We start from the raw sequence: 26,006 nt of genomic DNA on the forward strand, positions 1-26,006 counted from the left end.
AAAGGGTCTAAGTGGTTCAGCAACGACTTCAACGCCAGCAGGTAATTAGGCTATATTGAGGTGTTGCGATCCCAGGTTACCCTATAAAAATCTTCAACATAGCACTCTAATTGCTTCTTATCGCCTAAGTTGTGAAGACAACTACCTGAAAATGGTCACACTTACTTTGAAGTGAGGAAAAACCTATTGGGGGTGCTGTCTCAACCATTTTAAAAGAAAACGTCGAGTCAGTCTATCAACGGAGTTTAAGCGAATAAGGTTCAGCCTCTCAAATCCAATCAAGAAAATCGCATCCAAGCGAATCCGATTTAATTCTTTACACTTCAGATGGTAAAGTCTTAAAAGTTGAAGTATCTATAAATATTTTTCAAATTTCTAATGTTTTTCGTGAATTATATTTAATCGGATGGTGTTCTAAAAAGATTGCTTTTACTAGAAAAAGAAATTTTACTATAGAAATTTTACTATATCTGTGGTTTGAACAAAATCATAAGATTTTAAAATACAACACAAGAATTGACTTTGAATCTTTAATTCCCACAAAAGTATTAACAAACGGTGTGTTTACAAATACAACTACTAAATCAATATTTTTAATGGCTTGTAAATCAAAATGTTTATAATATCAAGATTTTGTAAATATTAAACGATCGTTTAATCTTTTTAAGCTTCCTTGTCTAAGCAATTCAAATTTTGTGCATCGACGCTACAATTTTTCCTTTTATATTTTAATTTTTGAATGGACAATGAATAACTTTTTAATCAAGAAATCTAAAAACATTCACAGCCTTTGGATCACTTCTAAAAGTAGATGGCTGAGGAGTCCCCATTCAAAAATATTATAAGAACTAGCTTGTTTACAAGACCCGCTTTTTATAATCCTCTTATTCGGGTACAAAGCCATAAAAAAATTCGATTTCCTTTCACAATCTGAATAATTAATTACTTGAACCGATTGCAGCGTTGATAAGAATTATAATGCAAAATACAGAAGTCAATGGCTATAGCCTAAACATAAACAAATATGAATATGTATGTTTTATTTTTTTTTAAAGCTCTGATAAGCCTCACAAGCCACAAGTTCGTGTAAACACATACGTGTATTCATAAGTATTTTATTTTGCAAATTAAACGGATAATGATTCCAATGCAATAATTTTGAATTACTTCTATCTGAAGGGTATAGCAATGTAAGGTGTTATCGCGCCTAGGAGCCCCCTAAATGGATTTTAATTTGATAATCCCACTCAAGGTTTATCGCTTCAAGTGGCACATTGCTGGGGTCTAAGGAATAGCCCCATTCCTTGTTTCATTTGAGTCGGCTCTACAGTCCCGATAAGACCCCATCCGTAGAACTGTGCGTTCACTGAAATGGAATATTTCGGTAGAGTGCTAATATTTATCGCATTGGTGCTACCGTATGCTCCGGTATCCGAGGCTACCTGCGGATTCGAGGTAACTGAATGAATTTTCTTCTAAATTATCAGCTCTTGAGATTACTTTGATTTTCAGACATGTCCCAAGACGAGGGTAAATATGATCAATGTCCATTTGGTCCCACATTCGCACGACGATGTCGGTTGGCTAAAGACAGTGGATCAGTACTATTATGGCAGTCAGAATAAAATACAACACGCCGGCGTCCAATACATCTTGGACACCGTGGTCCAGGAGCTTCTTAAGGACTCCAGCAGGCGTTTCATTCAAGTGGAGACCTTTTTCTTTGCGAAATGGTATTCCGAACAACCCGAAGCCGTACGACAGGCCGTCAAAAAACTAGTGGCCGAGGGTCGTTTAGAATTCACTGGAGGAGCTTGGAGCATGAACGATGAGGCTACCGTTCACTACCAGAGTGTGATTGATCAGTTCAATTTGGGCTTAAAGTGAGTATTAATATTGTATAAGATATGGTATATAATATATATTTTTTTCAGATATTTGAAAGACATATTTGGTGACTGCGGTCGCCCCTCAATTGGCTGGCAAATCGATCCCTTTGGACATTCCCGCGAAATGGCTTCTATCTTTGCTCAGATGGGCTATCATGGCGAGTTCTTTGCCCGCATGGATTACCTTGATAAAAGAAAACGCCTGGGCGATCTGGGAATGGAGATGATTTGGAAGTCCAGTGAAGCTCTCCAGAACTCTGAACTATTTACTGGAATGCTATACAATCACTACTCTGCGCCTCCGGGATTCTGTTTCGATATCAACTGCCAGGATGCTCCCATTATAGATGGAGATAGCTATGACAACAATGTGGCCGAAAGAGTGGATCAGTTTATTGAGTATATCCAGACCATGTCAAAGTCTTTCCGAACTCCCCATGTAATGGTTCCCATGGGAGATGATTTTCAATATGAAGATGCCGAGGTGAACTTTAAAAACATGGACAAACTAATTCAGTAAGTTTTAAATTCTTATGTTTTTTATTTCAAATCTTAATCTTGAGTTTCTACTAGATATGTCAACGCTCGACAGTCGCAAGGTTCCCAAATCAATGTCTTCTACTCAACTCCCTCATGTTACCTCTATGAGCTTCACCAGCTGGAACAGACTTGGCCCAATAAGACCCAGGACTTCTTCCCCTACTCCAGTGACTCACACTCCTATTGGACCGGCTACTTCACATCGCGCCCCACCCAAAAGCGCTTCGAGCGGGATGGCAATCATTTCCTGCAGGTGGTCAAGCAACTGGGTGTCCTGGCCAATCTGACCAGCTCCCAGCAATCCGAGAATCTTGAGAATCTTAGTCAAGCCATGGGCATTATGCAGCACCATGATGCAGTTACGGGTACTGAGAAACAGGCAGTAGCCCAGGACTACGATCGACTGTTGTATGAAGCTATTTCTGGTGCGGAAAACAATGCAAGGGATGCCTTAAGGATACTAACTAATCTGACATCAGGAGAGTTTGATAGCTGCCTGGAATTGAACATAAGTGCCTGCGCTTTCACCCAAAAAAGCGCCAATAATGTGGTAGTGACTGTGGTGAATCCTTTGGGTCACACTTCCACTCAGTATGTAAGGGTTCCAGTGCCTAAGGAGAACTATATAGTCACAGATGAAAAAGGTACGTAAATGGTTGTTTTTCTTAAATTTTACTCATTAAATTTTAAATCGTTTTAGCTCGCAAAGTACCATCCGAACTTGTAGCCGTACCCTGGCAAGTCTTATCCCTCGAACATCGACCAAACGACACCCAACATGAATTGGTTTTCCAGGCCACTGTGGAAAAGATTTCCAACTTCTATATTCGTATATTACCAGTCCCAAAATCCCAATCGCATTTGTCATATAATAGTGTTTATGCCCACAACTCTATTGGACGTGCCAACGATGAAGAATCCAATGAATTAATAGTTGAAAACTCGGTGAGAATTTATAAAATTATTTATTTTATAATGTTAATTACATAATAATGTATGTTCTATTATTACAGCTCATAAAACTAGTTTTTGATACCACCACTGGTGGCTTGAAAACCATCGAAATGAATGGGGTAACCGAGAATATTGAACAGAGTTTTGGAATCTACAAGGGATTCCAGGGCAATAATGGGGAAGCTAAGAATCGTTCATCCGGGGCATATATTTTCCGACCCGACGGAAATATAGAAATATTATCCAACAAAGTGGAACTATCTGTCTATGATGGCACCAAAGTCAAGGAAGTCCATCAGCACTTCAATGAATTCGTCTCCCAAGTGGTACGACTGTATGACGGAATAAATCGCGTGGAATTTGAATGGCTGGTGGGGCCCATTCCCACTGAGGATGAGGTGGGCAGGGAGATAGTTACTCGATTTACCACCAATATAGCCTCGAACGGAAAATTCTACACCGACTCCAATGGCAGGGAAATGCTAGAACGTGACCGGAATAAGCGGGAGAACTTCGATGCCGATATGACCGAGTCGGTGAGTGGAAACTATTATCCGGTGACCGCCCAGATTTCCCTGCAAGACGACAAAAAGCGAATCACTCTACTGAACGATCGGGCCCAGGGCGGAGCCAGCTTGAGAGACGGAGAATTGGAACTGATGCTGCATCGTCGCCTATTGAGCGATGATGCCTTTGGCGTGGGTGAGGCCCTCAACGAGGTGCAGTATGGAACTGGTTTGATTGCCAGGGGAAAGATCTCCCTCATCCTCGACGCCGCCTCAGAAAATCCCAATCACGCCGAGCGATCCACACAACTCGAACTGCACTTACCATTTTGGAAGTTTTTCAGCAAATCAAATAATGTTGCCTCTGTCAAGCGAAGTCTCTTACCCGATTTCTCCGTTTTTCCCCGGTCCGTTGGCTTACTCTCCTTTGAAAAATATGATCAAGATCAAATATTAATCAGAGTGGAAAACTTTAACACGATTGGCAATGTAGTCAGCTTCAATATTTATCCGCTTTTTGAGTCTTTGGACGGAAAGGAGATTTGGGAAACTACTTTGGACGGAAATCTGCTGCTGAGCCAGATGAAGAGATTCAAATTCAATCAGGATAGCTCTGGATCGAACCCGGCTAATATTGATTTCTTCTATGCTCCCCACCGACCCCTGGAGGCGAATTCTACCATGGAAGTTGCCGAGTTTGCCGTCACCCTGGTGCCCATGCAAATACGTACATTTATTATAAAACATTAATCATATTTGATTTGAAAAATATATAACGAAACTATTGATTCTTAAAGTCAAGTTCTTTTTAGCTGCCACACGAACAATAGGTATGTCTTTCCTTTCTCGGGGATTCTTGGTGACTTAAAATACGGCTATTCTGATCCTCGGCTTGGCAAATGTCTATACTTTTAATATCTTTTGCCAGTTGAGACTCCTTTATTTTTCGGTACACAAATTGGCAAAAGAAACAGAAAATCATCAAAAACATCAGAAGGCAACCAATGATGAGGAGTATCATCGGTAATTTCCATAATGCATCTTCGTTCGTATCTTTTCGACTTTTTATATTAGTCCTTATAAAATTATAACACTCGTCGGCACTCATGAGGTCACCAACGCGTTTTGAAGTGGATTGTTGGTAAACTTTAGAATGTTGCTCATTTGCGATAAAGTTGGCACGACTTTCAGCGCAAAGATTATCAAACCAACCTCTAGTTTCTTGGTTAATCGAACTGGATTCGTCAGGAGAGTACATTTTTATTGAAAAATATTAAAGTATTTGACACTTAAAACAAATATTTTTAAATTTTCTGTCGCGAAAAGTAAATATTATCCCATCCTGTTTTATTAGATTATATATTGTCATTTAAAGCTTATCTTGAGCACTCCTCTTAACATGGTATATCAATCACAATATCTTATGATCTTGAATATTTAATAAAGTTTCAGTTTAAACCGTTTGTAAACAGACTTTTGTCACGCCATCGGATTACAAGTCATACACGAGGATTATAGTTACCAAGAGTCAGTCATAAAAAAGAACTCGAGTGTATTGATCTATAAACTCAAAAAATATAAGAAGATTTATTTTAAAAAATGAGAATAAAGATCAACAGAAATAGGTCATGGCCAAGAGCCATAATTGACTTTGTCGATTCGTACTTTAACAACTGCTGCATTCACGGGTTCAGGTATCTTGTTCAAACTATACTTATTTTGCTTGAAAGGTATGATTTGAAAATCAATATTATTAGTCATAATTAATTACACAATTTATTTTACTGTTTAGGATCCTCTGGCTTTTATTATTATTAGTCTCTATATATTACTGCATTATTGTCTGTCTGGCATCCATTGATCGTTATTACACCAAGAGCACACATATCGGACTAGAGGTAATACAAATTAAACAAAATAATTTAACTAGATAATTATTGTTTAATGTATTTGGATTCAGATTCAACAAGAATCAAACTACAAAGCTTTAAGATATTCCGTTTAAGAATAGATTTGTTTTTGGGCCAGATATAGCTCTCACTGGTGGGCATATTCCAGTCCCCATACAATTTCCATATTTTTGAAGGGGACCCTCCAGAAAATTGTATAAAAAATCTCAAAAATAAAAAGTTTTTAGATTTGGATGCAGAGTTAGAGAGGATCCATGTACAAATCGTTTCAGCTATTCCACTTAAGAATCCGATGTTTTTTGGCCAAGATATGGTCCTCCTCACTGGTGGCCATAATCATGTCCCCATACAATATCCACATTTTTGAGGGGACCCTCCAGAAAATTATATAAAAAATCTCAAAAATAAAAAGTTTTTAGATTTCGATGCAGAATTAAAGAAATTCGATGTACAATTCGTTTAAGCTATTCCACTTGAGAATCCTATGTTTTTTGACCAAGATATGGCCCTCACTGGTGGCCATAATCTTGTCCCCATACAATATCCACATTTTTGAGGGGACCCTCCAGAAAATTATATAAAAAATCTCAAAAATAAAAAGTTTTTAGATTTCGATGCAGAATTAAAGAAATTCGATGTACAATTCGTTTAAGCTATTCCACTTGAGAATCCTATGTTTTTTGACCAAGATATGGCCCTCACTGGTGGCCATAATCTTGTCCCCATACAATATCCACATTTTTGAGGGGACCCTCCAGAAAATTATATTAAAAATCTCAAAAATAAAAAGTTTTTAGATTTCGATGCAGAATTAAAGAGGATCGATATACAATTCGTTTAAGGTATTCCACTTAAGAATCCGATGTTTTTTGGTCAAGATATGGTCCTCACTGGTGGCCATAATTATGTCCCCATACAATATCCACATTTTTGAGGGGACCCTCCAAAAAAATTTTATAAAAAATATAAAAAAAAAGTTTTTAGATTTGTATGCAGAATTAAAGAGAATCGATAGACAATTCGTATATTTTTTTTATATTAAATTTTTACCTAGTCAATAAATATATTTTCAAAATAGAGAAACTATCACTTTTGGAACACATCAGTGCCAAGCTTGACAGTTTGTCCCATGCAACGAATTAATGAAACCTTTTTCGCTGATTTTTGCAGGTGAGATGTAAATCATTGGTTTCTATAAAATTTCTAAAACCTCTATATTTTGTAATTGTATAATATATGTATTGTAGAAAAAATAGCATCAAAGGCGCCCAAAGAAATATTTTTTGGGACTTTATTGAGAACTTGGCCAACTCCACGTATATTAATTTTCAAAATATCCCCGAAAGCAATGAAATTGATAGCATAATCAAAGATTTAGACCTGAAACCGGAACACTATATGGAGTTAATTTACAATCTCACCTTTGATAGCACCTACGAACCGATTGAAAAACAACGTACTCGTTGCATCGATGGACAGCTAAACATTCACGTTCGTCAGGTCCTAACCGAATACGGATTGTGCTATATGGGGAACTCCAAATTAGGAGAGGAGTATAGTTCCCGATATTTCATTTTTGGACAGTATCCAGAACCCAATAAATATGAAATGACGCGTAAGGTAATTCAATATCAAATAGGTTCCTACTTCGAAAAGGATGTTGGACATACTCTACTCGGATTTACCAGTGAAGCTATTGATGTGAGAAATTGTTAATAATATTTTTATTATCTTGTATACCTACTGATCAAATATTTTTATGAAAAAGAGTTTTATACATTCCGTCTACGAGGTAATGAAAGTGGATAATAATTTTGGTTACTCTACGGAAGGTGTGGTTTATGATCCTGTCACTGAAGAAATAACTGCTGAAGATAATATAGAAAAGTACGTTTTAATAATATCATTTGATACATTTCCTTTATTTTTCTGTTTTAGGGAAGCCACCGTAGGAATGAGAAAGTGTCGTTATTATCACGAATCAAATTTAACTCATTTTCCATTTTATACTCGAAATGTTTGTCAGCAAGAGTGTCGCATTAATCTGGCCTATAAAATTTGTAAATGTATCCCTCATTTTTATCCTAATCGGAGTAAGTAAATAAAATAATTCTTTGAAGTTGAAGTCTCTAAAAAATTAATTACTTAAATTTAGTTTCTCGTCCAAAAAAAGTATGTGATTATAAAACTTTAAGGTCCTGTTTTCCTAGGCATGCAAGTAATTACGGAAGAATTATTAAATTTGTCTAAAATTTTAAGCAGCATAAATATTTTTTTAATTCAGATTTCTTTCTAAAACTTTACGAAGAAAATGGAAAACATGAGAAACCTTCAACTTGTTATTGTGAACAAAATTGCGTGGATGCCGTTGTTACAACAAGATCTGCTTTGGTAAATAGTTTAAATATGTATAAAATGTTTGTTTTTACTATACTACAATTTTTAGCCAATGATAGGCTCAAGGCAGTTACTTGGCAGTATTGGAAGCTCTGTATCTATTAAAACTTGGCCACAAAGTCGCCTTAAACGTCAAGTTATATTTTCATTCACGGATTTATTAGGTAATTATTTTAAGTTTATATAATAATAGAGACCTAACCGAACTTTCCTTGCTATATATCTTTCAGTTTCGATTGGGGGAACAGCCGGATTGTTTCTGGGATTCAGTGTTTTGGGTTTAGTTGAACTTTTGTATTTTTTCACAATTCGATTAATTTGGCAAATCTTTGGTTACTCCATCTAAAAAAACCAAACCATTTTAAAATAAAATAATATTCCATTTTTTTTTGTATTAAGATAATCTTTTTATTCGTAATTTTTCGATATCGGACGCCTTCCTAGATAATTTCTTGTGTTTTTAAAATTTCATAAGTTCTTACATCACGATTCGTTTCTTAATGTTAATTATAAGAATAGGTATAATTTTTCTAATTTCTATATTTTTAGTCTCCAGCTAGTTGAATTTAGTAAATGTTATTAAAGTGTATTAATTTTTGCATTTTTTTATTTGATTGAATATTTTATTTTTGCAATTCCCTGCAAGCTTTATTTTGAGCTTAAGTGTCAGAAATGAAATGTTAGCAAAATATCATATTCAAGTAAAATGAACTTGACTCACAAAGTTATTCTGCAAGATGATTATAAAGACGGTTTATAAATTAAGTATGCTTTTTAAAAATGTTTTAAATATAAAAGTGCATCATTTTCAAGTGCCACCTGTACAGGAAACACAACAGTTTTCTCGATAATAGTCATAGCTGCAGAGTTTGGCTTGTGCAGCCCACTGGCAGTTTTGGAATTTATCGTTACAGGTGACGGCAGGCTCTGTTTTCTGCATTTCTTCTACAAAAAATATACGTACATTTAACTTTAATTTAAATTATTTTTTTTTATAGATTTACCTTCACATAATTCTGTGTTGCAATTACGATAAATGGGATCTCTTGCCGCATAACGACATTGATTCGATTCTTTTAGGATGTTTAATTTTAAGTCGTAGTCCAGACACTTTACAGCGCGTCTTTGGGTGCCCCCTCCGCAGGATTTTGTACACTGTAATAAAAATTATTGTTTTATGAATTCTCTTAAATATGAATTACTAAAAACTATCTACCTCTGACCACTCGGCGTAATGCCAACGGGCAGCACAGTATTCCACCTCCTCGTGGGAGCATTTTTCCACAGACTGTGGCTTCAGATCCTTGTTGCACTCCTTGGGTTCCGTAATCAGCAAGTTTTTGATGCATAACACCTCCCTACTGCGGGTCAGGTCGAAGCAATCACCATTACAGGGAGACCAAGGTCCTGCGAACCAGTCGCCCAGTTCGCAGGTGGACTTCTCACAAGGGCGTCGACTCTCTGGCGTGGTACTAGGGTCACAGCGCTGTTCTCCGGCCTTGGAGCGATCGCAAAACACGGTACGATGCTCCATACCAGGACCGCAGGCGGAGGAGCAGTGATTCCACTCGGACATGAGCCAGATGGCTTCCGTGTCCGATCTGCGTTTAATTTGTGTGGCGTTCTGAGTGATAGTGGCTCCGGTTGGTAAACGATACCTGCTCAGATTGCGACGGCGGCTCTTGGAACACTCGCACTGCTTCAGCGTGGGCGGCTGCTCCTCCATGCAGGCCGCCTTGTCGACGTGGATGACCAGTCCGGAGGCCAGTTCCTGGACGCAGCTTACTTCTCGCCGCCGCATGTTGTTCTGACAACGGCACTCGCCCCACTCGTCCACCCGCCAGTACGCCGGACAGGGTTGCGTGTTGCAATGCAGCAGATTTTCATTCAACACCGGTTTCACGGAATTCGTGCAACGGCGTTGCGAGTAATAGCGCAACGGATTCTTGCGAATGCAACGAATGATTGGGGTTTGGGTGCCACCACCACAGGACTTTGTGCAGCCACTGAAACCTACTACTTTCCAGTTGAAGACCCGCCGGCGTGCTGGTCGGGAGCTGCTCGACGAACTGGTGTCCTCGACTCCGGATCTCAGAAGGCCATCACTGCTCTCCAAGGACATTTCATTCTCCTCCGATTCGGAAATAATCGGCAACATGTACTCGTACTTAATGCCCGTGTTATTCGGGGTTTTTGTATAAACCTTATAAAAAAAAGATTGATTGGAAAAAGATCTTGATTTAGTTTAAATATTACCATAAGTTGCAGAGAATCCCTGATAGGACCAATACTGGTTATCCACTCGGTTACACCCATACTGTCTAGAGCTCCATCGATTCGGTGGTAATCGAAAGTGGTACCCACCGCTTCGTAGGATCCACTTTCCGATGCCGTACTCTCTCCATTAAATATAGACTCCTCTTTGGATGTACGCAAAACTTGAAGCCCGAAAATAAAAAAGAGTATAGAAGTTTAAAATTTTATAATCAAGAAATGATTACCCAGCAAATTGATGCTATTTTTGAGCTCAGTTATCGAAATGTTGGAGGCACCGACAGGTAAGGTAGCCACGTGTATAAAGGCATGTTCCGGGAGGGGATCGCGGGTAAAGATCCCCGTGACAGGTCGACATAGTAATCCCCCGCAACTGACAGATCCACTGTGAGCATACAATCCATCAATGTCACCAGTGGCATGGACCGCCTGAAATTAGTGAAATTTTTATACAAATCAAAATTCAGCCATATTCTTATCTAAAGAATCTTTTTCGTGGGACTTTTGTTTAGTTTACTTACCAGGAAGAGCAATGCTACAAATCTTAGCATTATAATGTCTTTGTAAATATTTGTTTCCACTTACTTTAAAGTCTATTCCATTGAAAAAAACTAAGAAATGTTGTCTGAATATAAGTTTATTTAAAAATACATATTTTTTTAAAGCCTATTCGATATCCCCCAACTAAGTTCAGGGTAAAACAAATGGAATTTCTCGAGCCTTGCAAAAAAACATTATATATTGACCACTTATTAAGACAACAAGATAAACAAAATATAAATGACTACAAAATACATTCGGTCTTATTAAGGGGCATATGTTCTATAAAAAATTGCTTTTGGATGGATTTGCTCGACGCACAACTGCGGCAATGTGTTTACTAAAATTATTCATTGAAATTAAGCTCATTGGAACAGTTCCAGTTTTCACTTTCACAAAAATAATTTTCTGTTTGATTTCTTGACCTATTCCGGTTTGAAATAGTATTTTCAATTATGTATTTTTATTTACTTATTTTTGAAAAAGGATAAATTATTACAATTTAAAAAGGGTACAACTGAATAAAAATTATGAATCCATATAACAGTGATATGCAAAAAGACTCCAAGAGAATAATCAAGTTTTTTGTTTCAAGTAAAAGACTTTTATCAAAAAAGATCAAAAAGTGCACAACTTTAACTATACCACATTATTTACATATTTGTATCAACTTAGAAAAATATATTTAATTCATCTCATTTGAACGCTCATTCCCTTTTCATGGATTAGGGGGTTGAAGGTATACTTTTAATAGTTTTTAATAAATATAAATAATTATATAGCCAAAAAGAACTATTTGGTGAAAATAATTTAAAAACTTCACAAGGATAGTGCAACCGAACTGTAAAACAATTTTCAAGCTTTAAGAAACAAGCAAAAGAATTTCTTTTTTTAAGAAAACTACAAAATTTCAAAACCTCAAAATTTATTCACGGATCACTGCGAATTTTGTGTGCTTTATGGTTGAGACTAGACAGAATACTAAGTATTCAGTGCGATTCTTGTACTTGAAAAAGCTTCAAAATTGATACAAGAGCACACTATTAGTGCTTTTAATGTGCGATCGTACTTAGTTGCTGGAAATGGAACTGGGTAATTGAAATTGAACATTCATGGATTGGAATAAAAACTTTGTAATGGAAAATATATAGATTAAAAATAAATTAAAAGTCACGAGACACAGTCGTCAATACACTTTTAGGAAAACTTTTAGTTATCTTTTAAATGTGTATATTTTATGAAATGGTTTCTGAATATCTCTGACTAACCAGTACTTAAGTACTTACGTAAATGATTTAGGTATTAACCAAATAAAGTAAACTTTTTTGAGCAAGCTGTTTAATTTATTTAGTATTTATAGTACACTCACCTTGCAAGCACCGTCGACGCACACAGCACGGCTCCAAAGGTGAGACCGATAGTATTCAGCTGGGTGTCTGCACGGCGTTCCATCAATTACCGACTGGTTTAATGTGGCAAAAGACCTCATACCGGAAGGCATGCAATTAAGCTCACATTCAGCATCATCTATAAAGAAAATTTTAAACGTTTTTCAAGAATTATTTACCTTCAAATGCATACAAAAATAAAGTTTAATTTTTGTAGCAATATGTTTTCTAGAGAGTACATATATGGGGTAGCCCTACCTTTTATATACGGTTCCCATGTATATCGATGACCATGAAACTCTATATCGTTGTAAGCCGTACACTGAGAAGCTCTAAAATCCGGAGACTGAGAGTCGCAGGGCTCGTCATTACAAAGCTGATAGCGTTTGTAGTACCCCACGCATGCATTACTGTTAAGCAGATTATTTGTCGTTGGGTTTCTAAAATAAAACGTATTTATAAACAATCATTCCTACAAATATATGTATAGCTTATATAGCTTATTATTCCTTGAATGGTTTTACATACTTGTTAATACATTTTCGTGTCTGATATTTAACACCTCCCCCACAACTTCTAGAGCAATCACTCCAATCACTCCACTTGTCCCATCTTGGATATGGATAAACTTTCTTCTTCAACTTCTTGGTAGTTATGGTCTTTACAGGGCTTGGAGAGGTAAATACTTCGTCAGTATCTGGAGTGGCTAATGTTGTCCTAATATCACTATTTTCGGTGGTAGCGGCAACAGTTGTCGTTGGTAATGTAGTTGTTTCCGGAGCATTATGGGGCTCCGACTTAGTATCATTTCCATTTATTAATATTATCGTTGGCTTTAATACTACAACATCGGTTCTGTTAGATAATTTGCTAGTCGTTTCATTTTCTAAATAATCAGCATGGTTGTTTAGTTTTTGCTTAAGAGATATGTCTTTTCGAGTGTTCCATAAGTTTGCGAGTTCATAAAATGAGTTGTTTGAATGGGGTTTTTTTGGCTTAGGTTTACGATGCTCCTTTAACCATTCTTGATGTTTCTAGAATTTAAAATGTTTAAACAATAAATATACTTAGTCTTTAGATATTGTAATCCAAAGTAAACATAATAATCCTACAAGATTCTAAAGCCCCTTTTTCATCTCATGGCGCCACGCGAAATCATTCTAGTTTGTTACGAAAACTTTTTGGTAATTGTAACTCATAAAAATTAAATTAACGACATAAAAACTAGATTAGCGTGCTATTAAAAAAACATACTTCATCTAACATAGATTTGGAACCCTTGGCTTATCTATGACGACGAAGCGAGACGAATTCGCTTGGCGGAGATTTTTATGGATCCCCTCTGACCTCAACCCTTTACAAACAAAGCTCCATAATAAAATATAAAATAATTAAAGGCGATAACTTATATTTTTTAGATTAAGCGACTATAAATTTAGAATTGCTTACCTTAATTCGTTCCTTAGTGGTTAAATCCGATTGTACAAAAATAAGACCGGGTATAGACGCAGTGATGATAAAAATACTGAAAAGAATATATTACAAGCGATATTTCTTTTCAATTTTCGACATAATAGCCTCTTTAATAGTTAAGCAAAATTTATGTACAATGTACATAAACTGTTTCCACGCTTGCCCACAAAAATATGGACTCTAAAGTATTAAGATCTGTTTAAAAGCTATTCATTTAAGATTGTGCTTAATGAAAACGGGCCACTGCGCTTCTGTGTGAGGGTGGAAAAAAATCTTGATTAGATGCAGCTGAAACTGATCGGCCCCATCTCTTCCGTTTTTTTTTGGGGTATGAGTATCCGTTTTTTAGTTATTAAAAAAAAATGATACAACTTTGAATTCGCAATCTTGGGAAATGGGTACTTAAAAAGAAAATAATCTTACCTGAATATTAAAAATATTTTTGCCATTTTAGGATCTGCAAAAAAAATAAAATAGTTCTTTTTATTTAAACAAATACTCCATTTTATATTTGATTTTTGCAAAAAAAAACCTAACCCCCATCAAAAAACCCTGAACCCAAAAATTTAGACTAGATACTACATATATTCATAGATAAATTCGCTATCGATTTGAGCGATCTTCAATGTTCGGCTATACGCACATTCAGGCATTGTTTTAGCAAACTCACATAGAGGAACTCAAGTTCCATTATATCCATTGATTACGAATAAACCGACCGTGACTATTCGACTGGAATGGATATATAGTTTCGGCAGCATACACTACAACACATCCGTGAATAAAAATGGGAAGGGCGTATTTCATTAGAAGCCTCCACACCCACTCTACCACATTTTGGAGCCATGTATGTGAACCCAAGTATTGCGTATACCACAAAATACGCATATATAGTATGTTATGTAATGATATATACGAGTATCAGTATATTTCATGATCAAGCTTTGGAATGCTGTAGAAAATTTTAATGTATTTGCAAGCTCTTAGATATAAAAAAAATTTCTAAGCAAGGTTTTGAGGTTAAAAATAGGAGACTTGATTATAAAGGTTTCAAGAAACTTCAAGTTTCTCATGTTTATTGCCAAATCACTATCTTTTCTTCAAAACAGTCAAGAATCGGAAACCCCATCAAAGCCATATTTGAAGTCAATGAGTTCGAAAGTGCTCTTTTCCACCAGTGACACACATTTTGAAAATAGGCAATATACCCCCTGCTGGCTTGGGAGTAGCGGGTATATATAATAGAAATTCTTAATGTCACAATGTACTTTTCGTACTTATCTGTGTCAATAGGCCCATATTGGGCCCATCAAGGCAGTGGAACTGCATTTGCCCATTTATGCACAAGCACAAAAATAGTGTTGCAATGGCCATAGCACTTCACCAATGCCACTGAACTCGGAATCACTCAATTCGAAAGAGTGCGGATATTATGAAGAACTTGCATTAAAGTGAAGTGTTTAGAAAATCCTCAATCAGCCGACAGTCAAACAGAGAAGCCAATTCGAGAGAATAGTACGTACATCTGCCCAAAAATATTTTGATACATGTGTCATATATTCATAGGCATTCTTGTATTTCGTCATTCACACTCGTTTAAATTATGTGAAACTTCCGCAATTAGCAAAACGAGAAAATATTTTGAAACACATGTATGCAAACATATGGGCGGGAGATATGTTTGTTTAAATATCTGACCGAAAAAGATAGCGCCAGAACATAAATCACTAGTGTCTGTCACCAATGGGATAGATTCGATACATTGGATTGGATTACGTTTTTTTTTTTTTTTTGTGTCAGATATGGGCATCCATATGCTCGATCCTAAAACTAAATGACTGCTATTACGTTGGTACTTTTAAGGCAGTCTAAATAAATATCGTGCGGTTGGAATTGAAAAGCTTTCTTTCATTATGGTTTGCATTCATTGCATTGGGTGATTACTGTCATCGCGTTGATAACGGTCCAATATGAGCCGAGGTGAATTGGTTTGTCCCAAAATTCATTCCGAACAAAAATTCAAATCGATTATACACTTTTATGGAGAAGCAATTAAGCTTTTATTCAAAACAGACCCTGAGACCTTTTAATGTCAGAGATAAAGAGTTGAACAATTGTTAATAGATCAAGTTGAAAAGGGTTAAAGAAAAACAAAAGGACTGTGAATGAAGTCATTCAAAGAGACAATCCATCAAAATACCTCTTTATTATTTTGATTCACTTATATAAATCCCAACAAGTTTTGATGTTGGTAGCAAAAATATTTAAAAATTTTTATAATTTTTAATATCAAGGATCTAAGCTGAAAGCTTAATTCACAGAATATTCAGCACAAAAACAAGATTATTTTTTAAAAATGCCACTTGAAACTATTTTGCTTCAAAAAATTAACTTTTTTTGACCCGTTTCACTTTTGGGCACAATTCTTATTTGCAAAACATTTTGTAACATTTCCCGTATCACTGCACTGTTTATTCCGGATTATTTGAAGCCGCCGTCTTCATCGCGTGGTACTCAAATCCGAACTGAAATCCGAGTTGAAATTTCGGGAAAGCGGCTTTGGGAGGAACAGAAGTGTTGAAGGCAGAGCGCGTCGCGATCGAGTGGCAGCAACACCCGGGAACCCGCGCCACCCGTGCCACCCGCGGACCCCCGGATGCCCCATGCTCCATGGAGGAGGCGGGCGGATAGCAGCATAGACAGCGTCGTTTGGCAACGCCACCCAAAAGTCTGGAGCCAAACGTGCGTATGTACAGATATGAGCATGTTCACAGCTACGTTCGGAAAAGTAGCAGAATAAAAAACTCTAATCATTACAAAAAATTTAAAAATTTAATAATATTAAAAAAAAATACGTTTGGAAAATTAAGATTAACAGTATTCAAAAATTCTTGCGACCAAAAATTCCTTAGGTGTATATTAATTAGGCATTGTTTTAAACTGGAAATATTATATAGACCTACCTTTATTAAATTGTCTCTTAAAACCCATCTCTTTTTGGTCCATGAGAGTAAGAATTTCGTAATCCTACTGTCAAGTAGAGATTATTTGAAAATGCAACTACATTTCAAAATAAACACACAGTAAGTATTCTAAGAGAAGAACTAAGCTGATAAGATAACTTAGTCATACCTTGCATATGCGGCTTTATGTATCTTTATTTATTTAGTGACAGTCTTTGTAGACAATGTAAACTTTAGGAGGGTTTCACGAATCATGTTTACATTAATTTAAAATTTTACAAATAAGTAGTTTTATTAAAATTCCTATTTCTCTTTCCCCAACTGTATTGTGTTCTGCGAATGAGTTAGAATAATGTGGGTGATGTCGATGCACATAGATATTCGTATGTAACTTTATGGGGCTTTCAGTTGAACATCAATACCAGAACAAATGTACATTCGAACATTACGCAAACCAAACGCTTAATGCGAAAGTAATCCAAAGAAATTTATAGTTCCTAAATTGGTTATAATTCAACACAACTCAAGCCGGAATTAAGCTTTTTTTTTCATTTGTATAATAAATGTCAATTTTAGAAACATTTTAATTGATTCCATTTCTCCGTTTATTAATATTAAAAGTAACTAAACTATAAATAAATTTTAAAAAATCGAAAACAACCAATTTGACGCCAAATATTTTATTATTTTAAAGTTTATGGCTATTATGATCATTTTCAAAACTTTTATTTTGATTTTATAACATTTATGTTAGTAAAAAAAATAAAAATATGTTAATTTGGGTCTTCAGCTCAACTTTCCAAAGCTGCACTTAAAAATACATAATTTCTGTTGAACTTCAAAAACTGGTCATCGTTTAATTGGGTCATTAATTCTATGCTTGTTTTGAGTAATAAATCTTCATTTTATATTTATCTGACTATTCTATGAATTTAGCAAAAAACTTTAATGTTTAACACATTTTATACTTTTACTTGCTTTAAAGAAAATAGAAAACAAAAATCTTATAATTAGGTCTCCATAATTTGATATCTAATATATCAAGTTTGTATAGATGTGAGGCGCTATTATCAAGCATTTATTTTACGCCAAGCCTTTTAAACTCCATTGACCACACAAAAGCAATTAACCCTAAGCTTCTGGTCGTAATAAATCTTAATTAATCTTAATTTCTTCTTTGTGTAATTAAGTTAACGGAATTCAATTAATAGCACTATGCAACCAAAATTACACTTACTTCTAGCTTAGGAGTGATTTTTTAATTAATGATGCATTCCAAAGCCCAATATTGTCTCTACAATCTTTTGTGAAGTATTTTCTCTTTTCAAAGTGGTTTCGAATAAATGCCAGTATCTGAATAATAAAATGTACTTTCATTTTTACACAAAAAAGTCGCTTCTTTTATTTTTTGGACGATTCATTTGTTTGAACCATTATTTTTAAGAGCCTTTACGAGGTTATAAACACATTCAAAACAAAAAGACTCATTTTTTTTATTAAGTTTCTAAATTAAATTATAAATATTTTTCCCTAAAAGTCTAGACTATAAATCTTACTCATGTAGTTTCTTCAGCAATGGTTGATGAATGCTATAGTGCTTTACCATTTTCTGCAAAACAAACATAAACAAAAGCATTGTAAAAATATATTACAAAATACATACGTTACAATAGGCAACATCGATGGAACAAATAGCCTGAGAAGACTCAGCTTGTCCAGGTGCCTTATGATTCGGAACAACCCGAACTAGAGGTAATCCATCCGCCCCGTTTTCAACGGCAATATAATTTTCTTTGACAAGAAAGGAGACTTGCAAAGCATTTTGTACTGTATCCATAAAATTATCTGGATTGCAAATTAATTTGAAATATGGTATTGGCTGATTTCCTCCATCTTTATAAATTTGCCTAATCTGCTTAAGTATATGAGAGACACTTGCAGCGCCTTCATCCTTTCTTTCAAGCTTGTCACTTATTTTTGGCCGCTTTTCTGCAACCTAAAAACAATATACAGCAAATAAAAATGGAATGCAGACGTTTTGGATTATGATTTTTATATCAAGACTTACTTGCGATTTTGGCTTTCGTTGGGCACGCTGCTTGGGAATGCGCTCCTTCGGTGTAACATCTATGAATGGAAGCATGCTGTCGTTTGTAAAATGCGGAGCTCCGAATTGAACGGCCAGTGAGCAAATGGCGTTCCAATCCTCCTCGGTTTCTTTAAAAACCAAATTTTCCTTTTGACAGATCCGCTGTTAATCTCGAATAAAAGCCGGGAATTTGTCATACTTACAATGGCAGAAACCATCATTATGTCCGTGAAGTTTGAGTTGTACTCAATAGCCTTCCCAACCACCTCATGATTACGTCGCAGTAGTTCGGTGTCCAGTACAAGCTCCGTTGAATTGGTGCGGCGCTCTTCATAGCCTTTTACAATATCATTTGCTTTGGAAATAATGCTCTCGATCGCCGATAAAGAAGCGTCAATCGTATTTTTTTCAATTTGTTGCTCTGAAGTACTCCAAGTGATAAATGACAAAATTTGGCGCGTTACTGGTAACTTACCTATCTCAATGTTCTTTTCAATTAAATTCTGAAGATTTATGATGCGCTGGCCCTCTTCAGAATCATCTACTGACATCTGAGATTGATTTTGAGATGAATCCATTTCGAAATCAAAATAATAAAAATCAAATCTTCATTTCACCAAGACGACTCCTTGTTTACAAAAATTTGCGGCGTTGCCGGTATTTTAGCAAAAATTATCGGTCTAGAAAATCGGTGTTATGTTCCGATTGGTGGAACAACTGGAAACGTAACAATCGAACTTTGATTATAGGCGGGATTTTCAAAACATATTCTTTTCATTTGGAAACCATTTGCATTAATTAAAAATATCATTTTCTATTATATTACAACCAAAATAAAAAACACTTGCAGATCCATTTTTATTATCACTATTTTGTTTTTTTTAGACAATGGGAACTGGGTTCTAACAGCTAATCAATTACATGTTTAGTTTTGTCAATCATTACTTAGTAATCTAAAGACCATTCATTCTCAGCAATAAAAGAATCAACAACTTCCTTCATTGAAAAATTTGGTATTAATTGATCCTGTGTTAGCTTTACCCGTGTGACGGGATCAAAGTGGCCAACTCGCTGCAAATGCTCCTCGATATCTTTACGCTCATAGGTGATTCCAGAAGGAGTTATCACAGGGTCAGTTAATATTTCGAAACTTATTTTGCCACAAAGAAAATCTGGTACGTCACGTTTCTGAAATTTTAAATATTGTAGTTTAGTTTCTTTTCTTAGACACGTAGCAGTGGAGACACTTACCCTTCGACGTTCATCTACTTTTGAAAATATATTGTTTAGTTCTTTTACATGGTCATCCTAAAACAAAAAAGCATTTTATTAAGTTTTTGTTTTATTACGAATGTCTAATATTAAATGTCCTAAAATGAGAAGATCCATTTTTAAATCAACTGGTAGAACTTACACACTCCTGTTCAATTTCTTGCTGCTTATCTTTAAGCTGATCTTCGTGTAAATTATCATTCAACTTTAATTGAGCCAAACGATTTTCCATGTCGCCCTTTATTAACCTGAGAAAGTTAAACTTAGTTCATTAGATGTTTTTTTTTAGTCAACTATGCATGTATTTACCGATTCAGATAGCTTTGCAATTCAATCTCTTGATGTATTCGCTTCTCTTCTAAGACGTTCCATCGCTTTTTACGAGCTAGTCGCAATTGCAATGTAATGTCATCGCCAAAGTTTTGTTTCTGCTCCTTAGACAGATCATAGGCTAATATTTTATATAAAATATTATACATATACTAAAGCTCAGGAGTCAGGAGCCTCTTACCGCGTTGCAGGTGCTTTATGGCCTCGTCAAAACAGTCAATTTCCATCAGTCCCTGGCCCAAGAAGAAGTGGCCTTTTAGCAAGTTCGCGTCAATATCCAGAGCTCGCCGACAATCCTGGCAACATAGCTCCCATCGTTTCAGTTTCAAATTACAGAGAGCTCGATTCGTAAAGTATGTGGCATTAACTGGATTTTTTATCTGGAAAATGCGACAACGCATGCCACCAACTATGTAAATAACATACACACTTTGGGGCATGGCAGGTGGGACACTTACGATGGCCTTTGAGTAGCAATTAATTGCGTCGTCATATTTGCGAGCCGCGAAAAGGCAGTTTCCCTGCTCCTTTAACTGCAAATCCGATAAATTGGTCGTGGAGTAAATGTGCTTTGTTGTCATTATGGCAAAGTTTCGGCCGATCCAAAACTATATATTATCTACGTTGAACCCACTGACAAGGTATAAAGGCTTCCACAGTTATAGTTCCAAAGTTGTAGGTTTTTCTTGCACTCGGTGACCAAATTTTACAATAGATGTAGACGGGCCGAAGTCCTTGGGTGACACCAACGGCTATGATTTTACTTAAAGCTCATAACACCAGATAATACCCGAACTATCAGACCTTAATTAAACATAAAACAATTTTCAGCTAGAGGTGGAATTAATATGTCGTGACTCCTATCGATAGTAACTACATTGTTCACGTTTCTTACTTTTACTATCGTTTTACGGTTTTTTTTTTAATATTCTCATAAAAATAATATATTTCAATCTTTATTTTTAGTACAGAGGGCCTAAAGTAAATGTTTCAATTTTATGTTGAGCTCTACAAATACAAATCAAAATCTATTCGGTTACTAGAATAGAAGTTTGTGTTTTCGCCACATTTCCGGACGTAAACTCCGTTTTTAAAATAATCTCCCTTGGACCACTTCAGCATTTTCTCGGTGCTATAGGGACCTTGAACTTCTTCCTCATTCTGTGACCATTTAAACTCCCATGTTACCTCCGTAGGAGCTGATATTGCTTGCGTAGCTGTAGTGGTGGAGCCTTTGGATCGCTCCAACTCTTTTGATTCAAAGTCATCAGCATACATGTCAATATCATCGGCAGCTTTTGGTTGGCTTGTACCAGGAAGATCAGCTATTTTTGCCTTAATGGCTTCAAAGGTCTCTTCATAAATGTCCATGTTACCGGTCTTTGAGAGTATCTCGTTTGCCAGTTCAGTTAGCTTAGATATTTCTTGTGTCTTGGTATCCACAACGCCAGCTTTCTTCTGCTTGATTCTTTGCAAAGTTGTTAAAACTGGTCGCTGGCTTCCTAGACGTTGTAGTGTCATCTTTACAGTTTCTCCTGCTTTCATAAACTCCAACATTTTTGTCAAATTCTTTGACAAGTTAAAGGCATTTTCCGCAGGTACAATCGCATCATCAGAGGAATTAGAATCCTGGTTGTCTTTAGCTGGATCGAAGGCGTTCTTTTGGTTTTCTATCTACAAATATAAATGTTTAATATTCATGGCAGACTTTGGAAAAAGGAAATCCTACCTTCATCCAATCAATATTGTCCAACCAATTGTCTTTGGCCTCGGTTTCCTTGTTCCAATGATAATGCCCATCCTTGTCGAAATGGCCTTCCTCCAGTTCCTCCTTCATGTTGAAAGGGGTTACCTTCACATCATCTTCAACTTTCGCAATGCCCTCCTCGCCTCCTTCAATGTCACTATCATTTAGATATTCCCTAAATTAAAAACAAAAATGTAAGTGTCGTTCGAATTGTTTACTTTTTACAAAATGTACCGCTCATAGTCGTCGGAATCCTCTTCATCTGAGTCAAGGGTGTGCTTTTTAACGTCGTCATCCTTGACTTTGTTTGACGAAGGATGTTTTCTTTTGGTGGCCATATTACAGAAACTGTAGACAAGCTTGTGAAGAATGTAAATATTTTTATTCCTCGCGTTTATTGATTCAACACCACCTAGAGATGGTAAAGCCAGAATATATCGATAAATGGAAAGTGAAGCTGGTTCCAATTCCAGTGTTTTTTTAATTTCCTGTTGGGTACATTTTAAAATTATTTCCCTTATTAAAAAATAACTATTTAATTACATTCTGTAAGATTTCTAGTCTAAAGTAAAATGAAATAATTTATTAAACTGATTAATTTTTAAATGTAGCATATATTTAAGCTTTGATCACTGAAATTTTTTATTTGTTAAACTTTCAAAAATAAATTTAAAGTATTGGAATATAAATATAAATACTTTAAGGAATATAAAAACAATGAAACAATTTAAATATCGAATCCATGCGAATCTGAAATTTCAAAAAGCGCATGCGCTGAGTTTTGCCTTAAATTCTTTTCACCCAATGTCATCCCGTTTGTGAGAGGTCGCTGAAATCCAGCTAAAATTAAAGTTATTCCTCATTTGACCCTCATTTTTGTGTTAAAAAAATAATTGCAAAAGACATAGCAAACAAAATAATGGTAACCAGCAACGAGTTTCCATCAATACTCAACCATAGAAGAAGATAACCAGAGGGAAACGTCCCTTCCCACCCTGTTCGAAAATACGTTTTTTAATCCGAACGTGAAAAAATAATTGCGTTAAGCTCCCTGCTCAACAAAGTTAAGTTTCAAAATGCCCATAGGAAGTATTATAAAAAAAGCATCTAGCTTTATACTAGGTGACGACAGATTGGACAGAAAAATCGATATCTCTTACGAAGACAACGAAATCCTCTTCTGCAAGAATAACGTTTGCATTCATCCGCCCACCATCGCGCGGAATGAGTCGGACATACTGCACAATCCGGGTTACCTGACGTGCACGACCAAAACTTTCGTTGATCAGTACAACAGCGCCAAACGGCCCACCTTGCTCCTCACCTGGATACCGAACTCTTCACTATGCAAATATACCAATTTGAGCACCGAAGATTGCAGAGGACAGTGCAATTCACGGAGCAAGTCACCGGATTTAAGGAACGGCTATTGCCACGTTACCATTCCGCAAACCATTCAGGAGCGAGAAATCCGGGAAGATGACAATGCCGCTGAAATGCAGGAGCTGAAGAACGAACTTCAGCCTTTGCTGGGAGGACAAGCCGCTTCTATAGATGACTTGACCGCGCTGCTTAAGAATAATCCGATTACATCAGTTAATATAACCATTTCCAATCCACAAATCGAAAATAGTAATATATCTCAGTCGTTCAACTGCATAACTATACGCACCGAAGGCAACAACTGTGTGGATTGTGCGAGTGGCGCGGATGGCGCTGCTTCCGATAACCCAAAGTGGACTACACCGGAACTCCTGGCCTTTAAGCACAATCTGGAGTTCCCCGACAGCGGTAATTCAACTCCGGCCGATCGTCAAAAACCTGCGATGAAGTGCAGGCACTTTTCTGTTGATCTCAGCCAAATGCGATCTCTTCGTCTCTTCTTTAACGACGACAACTGTACATCCGGACAGTTGGTAATTGCATCACGGGAATCCCAATACAAGATACTTCATTTCCACTACGGAGGACTGGACCACTTGGCCCAAGTGCTGCACCAATGGCACTGCTTCCTACACAACATCACTTCGGAAACGGGCCAAGACAAGTTCGATCTGCCCTATAGGCACTTTATGGTTTGCAGGCCGGAGGTTAAGAAGTCAGAAATGCATCCTGATGAGGGGGATGTCAAGAAGATAACAACCAACTTCTTCTATGGGACGTTGTTGAATGAGAAGGGACAAATTGAGGACGATTTGCTCCTCCGGAAGTGCGTGTTTTTCGGCGGCCTTGAAAAGAGCCTCCGGAAGACAGTATGGCCTTTTCTCCTAAAATGTTATTCCTTCTCTTCGACATTTGAGGATCGTGCCGTTCTTATGGATATCAAGAGGCAGGAATATGAAGAAATAACCCGGAAGCGACTATACTCTATGTCTCCAGAGCAGCAAATACATTTTTGGAAAACCGTTCAATGTGTGGTTGAAAAGGATGTAGTTCGCACGGATCGAACGAATCCCTTCTTTTGCGGAGACGACAACCCCAACACCGAGGTCATGAAAAACATTTTGCTCAACTTCGCTACCTACAACACAGGGCTATCCTACTCTCAGGTATAGATTGATCCTGCTCTCCTAATCCTGTTTTTGTTTATCATTAAAATCCCCTTAATTTCAGGGTATGAGTGACCTTTTGGCTCCCGTACTTTGTGAAGTGCAGAACGAGTCGGAGACCTTTTGGTGCTTTGTGGGGCTGATGCAACGTGCATTCTTTGTCTGCACGCCCACCGACCGAGATGTGGACCACAACCTGAGCTATCTGCGGGAGCTGATCCGTGTTATGCTGCCGCGTTTCTACGAGCACCTGGCGCAGCATAACGACTCCATGGAGCTTCTCTTTTGCCACCGATGGCTGCTATTGTGCTTTAAGCGAGAGTTCACCGAAGCCGTGGTGATTCGCATGTGGGAGGCCTGCTGGTCAAACTACTTGACCGACTACTTTCACTTGTTCCTTTGCCTAGCCATTATCGCGGTCTATGCGGACGATGTGATAGCCCAAAATTTGCGCCCGGACGAGATGCTGCTCCATTTCAGTTCACTGGCCATGTATATGGACGGTCAGTTGATTTTACGAAAGGCCCGAGGGCTGCTGCACCAATATCGACAGTTGCCAAAAATCCCGTGCACTTTGAGCGGCCTGTGCAAGCGCTGCGGACCGGGAATGTGGGACTCGGAGCATCGACCGGCGCTGGAGTGCGTGGGCCATAGCGACGACGAAAAGTGCTCGCTGTCTATTGACTAGTTATCTAAATGTACACTCTTTAAACTCAGCAATAACTATTGTTGGCGACTGATAATTCGTCATTTACTATTAGCACACTTATATTGCTTTGTATCTATGGAATGTTTTGTTTGCACGCTTGGTTCTTCAAATGCCTTAGGTTGTGTACTGCGTTTAAATACTCTATTTATTTGCCACTGAACGTTTCATTGGTGATACAATTGTTTCTATTTTGTTGTTAGCCCAATATTTAAACCACCCATATTAATGAATAGTTAAAGCTTATGTGTTAACAATTGTTCGATGCAAAATGTCATTCTGCAAATAACTGGCGTATAAACGTAGTACGTAACTATTTATAGCTTTTTGGTAATAGCCTATAACCAAGATATACATGTAAGCTATGTAAAAATGTCGAAAAACAAAATACAAAAATAAGAGTTAATATAAAATATTGGGTTACGTTTATAATACCGGTTGGGTCTAACTCGGCGACTTTTACCATTTACATAGTGATG

General features: G+C 36.8%; 7 protein-coding genes across 11 annotated transcripts; 3 read left to right on the forward strand and 4 right to left on the reverse strand.

Annotated features, from left to right (window-relative positions):
* Nucleotides 1-238: 238 nt before the first annotated feature.
* On the forward strand, nt 239-4,685 carry LManI (Lysosomal alpha-mannosidase I). 4 transcript variants are annotated; one of them, XM_070277756.1, is made up of 7 exons: nt 239-330; nt 1,180-1,455; nt 1,513-1,883; nt 1,935-2,405; nt 2,463-3,073; nt 3,130-3,374; nt 3,443-4,685. In XM_070277756.1, exons 2-7 carry the CDS (start codon nt 1,372-1,374, stop codon nt 4,637-4,639), a joined length of 2,979 nt encoding a protein of 992 aa, XP_070133857.1. In that variant the 5' UTR covers nt 239-330; nt 1,180-1,371; the 3' UTR covers nt 4,640-4,685. The 4 variants fall into 4 exon arrangements, with proteins under 4 accessions (XP_070133857.1, XP_070133856.1, XP_017099275.2 ...); XM_070277755.1 differs by lacking the exon at nt 239-330 and adding an exon at nt 407-545; XM_017243786.3 differs by lacking the exon at nt 239-330 and adding an exon at nt 416-558.
* An 801-nt stretch (nt 4,686-5,486) lies between these two features.
* Nucleotides 5,487-8,600, forward strand: ppk10 (pickpocket 10). Its single transcript, XM_017243448.3, has 10 exons — nt 5,487-5,619; nt 5,682-5,787; nt 6,878-6,969; nt 7,047-7,500; nt 7,568-7,686; nt 7,738-7,892; nt 7,955-8,017; nt 8,084-8,190; nt 8,246-8,360; nt 8,427-8,600. The coding sequence occupies exons 1-10, from the start codon at nt 5,489-5,491 to the stop codon at nt 8,540-8,542; spliced, it is 1,458 nt and encodes a 485-aa protein (XP_017098937.2). The 5' UTR covers nt 5,487-5,488; the 3' UTR covers nt 8,543-8,600.
* Nucleotides 8,601-8,632: 32 nt separating this feature from the next.
* Nucleotides 8,633-16,476, reverse strand: loh (lonely heart). Of its 2 annotated transcripts, XM_017243794.3 has the most exons (11): nt 16,072-16,476; nt 14,295-14,328; nt 13,848-13,923; nt 12,927-13,432; nt 12,657-12,838; nt 12,380-12,537; nt 10,698-10,899; nt 10,453-10,634; nt 9,413-10,399; nt 9,201-9,351; nt 8,633-9,141 (listed from the first exon to the last, which is right to left on the reverse strand). In XM_017243794.3, the coding sequence occupies exons 2-11, from the start codon at nt 14,318-14,320 to the stop codon at nt 9,005-9,007; spliced, it is 2,607 nt and encodes an 868-aa protein (XP_017099283.2). In that variant the 5' UTR covers nt 14,321-14,328; nt 16,072-16,476; the 3' UTR covers nt 8,633-9,004. The 2 variants fall into 2 exon arrangements, with proteins under 2 accessions (XP_017099283.2, XP_017099284.2); XM_017243795.3 differs by lacking the exons at nt 12,380-12,537; nt 12,657-12,838; nt 12,927-13,432; ... (1 more) ...; nt 14,295-14,328; nt 16,072-16,476 and adding an exon at nt 10,992-11,075.
* A 1,123-nt stretch (nt 16,477-17,599) lies between these two features.
* Nse4 (Non-SMC element 4) lies at nt 17,600-19,569 on the reverse strand. Its single transcript, XM_017243333.3, has 5 exons — nt 19,399-19,569; nt 19,127-19,344; nt 18,903-19,070; nt 18,498-18,830; nt 17,600-18,443 (listed from the first exon to the last, which is right to left on the reverse strand). Exons 1-5 carry the CDS (start codon nt 19,499-19,501, stop codon nt 18,387-18,389), a joined length of 879 nt encoding a protein of 292 aa, XP_017098822.2. The 5' UTR covers nt 19,502-19,569; the 3' UTR covers nt 17,600-18,386.
* A 193-nt stretch (nt 19,570-19,762) lies between these two features.
* Nucleotides 19,763-21,346, reverse strand: STUB1 (STIP1 homology and U-box containing protein 1). The gene is made up of 6 exons (XM_017243357.3): nt 20,984-21,346; nt 20,707-20,905; nt 20,505-20,646; nt 20,338-20,443; nt 20,175-20,231; nt 19,763-20,111 (listed from the first exon to the last, which is right to left on the reverse strand). The coding sequence occupies exons 1-6, from the start codon at nt 21,104-21,106 to the stop codon at nt 19,869-19,871; spliced, it is 870 nt and encodes a 289-aa protein (XP_017098846.2). The 5' UTR covers nt 21,107-21,346; the 3' UTR covers nt 19,763-19,868.
* A 122-nt stretch (nt 21,347-21,468) lies between these two features.
* Nucleotides 21,469-22,705, reverse strand: holn1 (CD2 antigen cytoplasmic tail-binding protein 2 homolog holn1). Its single transcript, XM_017243373.3, has 3 exons — nt 22,507-22,705; nt 22,255-22,447; nt 21,469-22,199 (listed from the first exon to the last, which is right to left on the reverse strand). Exons 1-3 carry the CDS (start codon nt 22,608-22,610, stop codon nt 21,534-21,536), a joined length of 963 nt encoding a protein of 320 aa, XP_017098862.2. The 5' UTR covers nt 22,611-22,705; the 3' UTR covers nt 21,469-21,533.
* A 320-nt stretch (nt 22,706-23,025) lies between these two features.
* Nucleotides 23,026-25,895, forward strand: TBC1D16 (TBC1 domain family member 16). The gene is made up of 2 exons (XM_017243805.3): nt 23,026-24,821; nt 24,886-25,895. The coding sequence occupies exons 1-2, from the start codon at nt 23,349-23,351 to the stop codon at nt 25,507-25,509; spliced, it is 2,097 nt and encodes a 698-aa protein (XP_017099294.1). The 5' UTR covers nt 23,026-23,348; the 3' UTR covers nt 25,510-25,895.
* Nucleotides 25,896-26,006: the final 111 nt, after the last annotated feature.

The sequence above is a fragment of the Drosophila bipectinata genome, chromosome 2L, assembly GCF_030179905.1.
Source record: "Drosophila bipectinata strain 14024-0381.07 chromosome 2L, DbipHiC1v2, whole genome shotgun sequence".
NCBI classification, from domain to species: Eukaryota; Metazoa; Arthropoda; class Insecta; order Diptera; family Drosophilidae; genus Drosophila; species Drosophila bipectinata.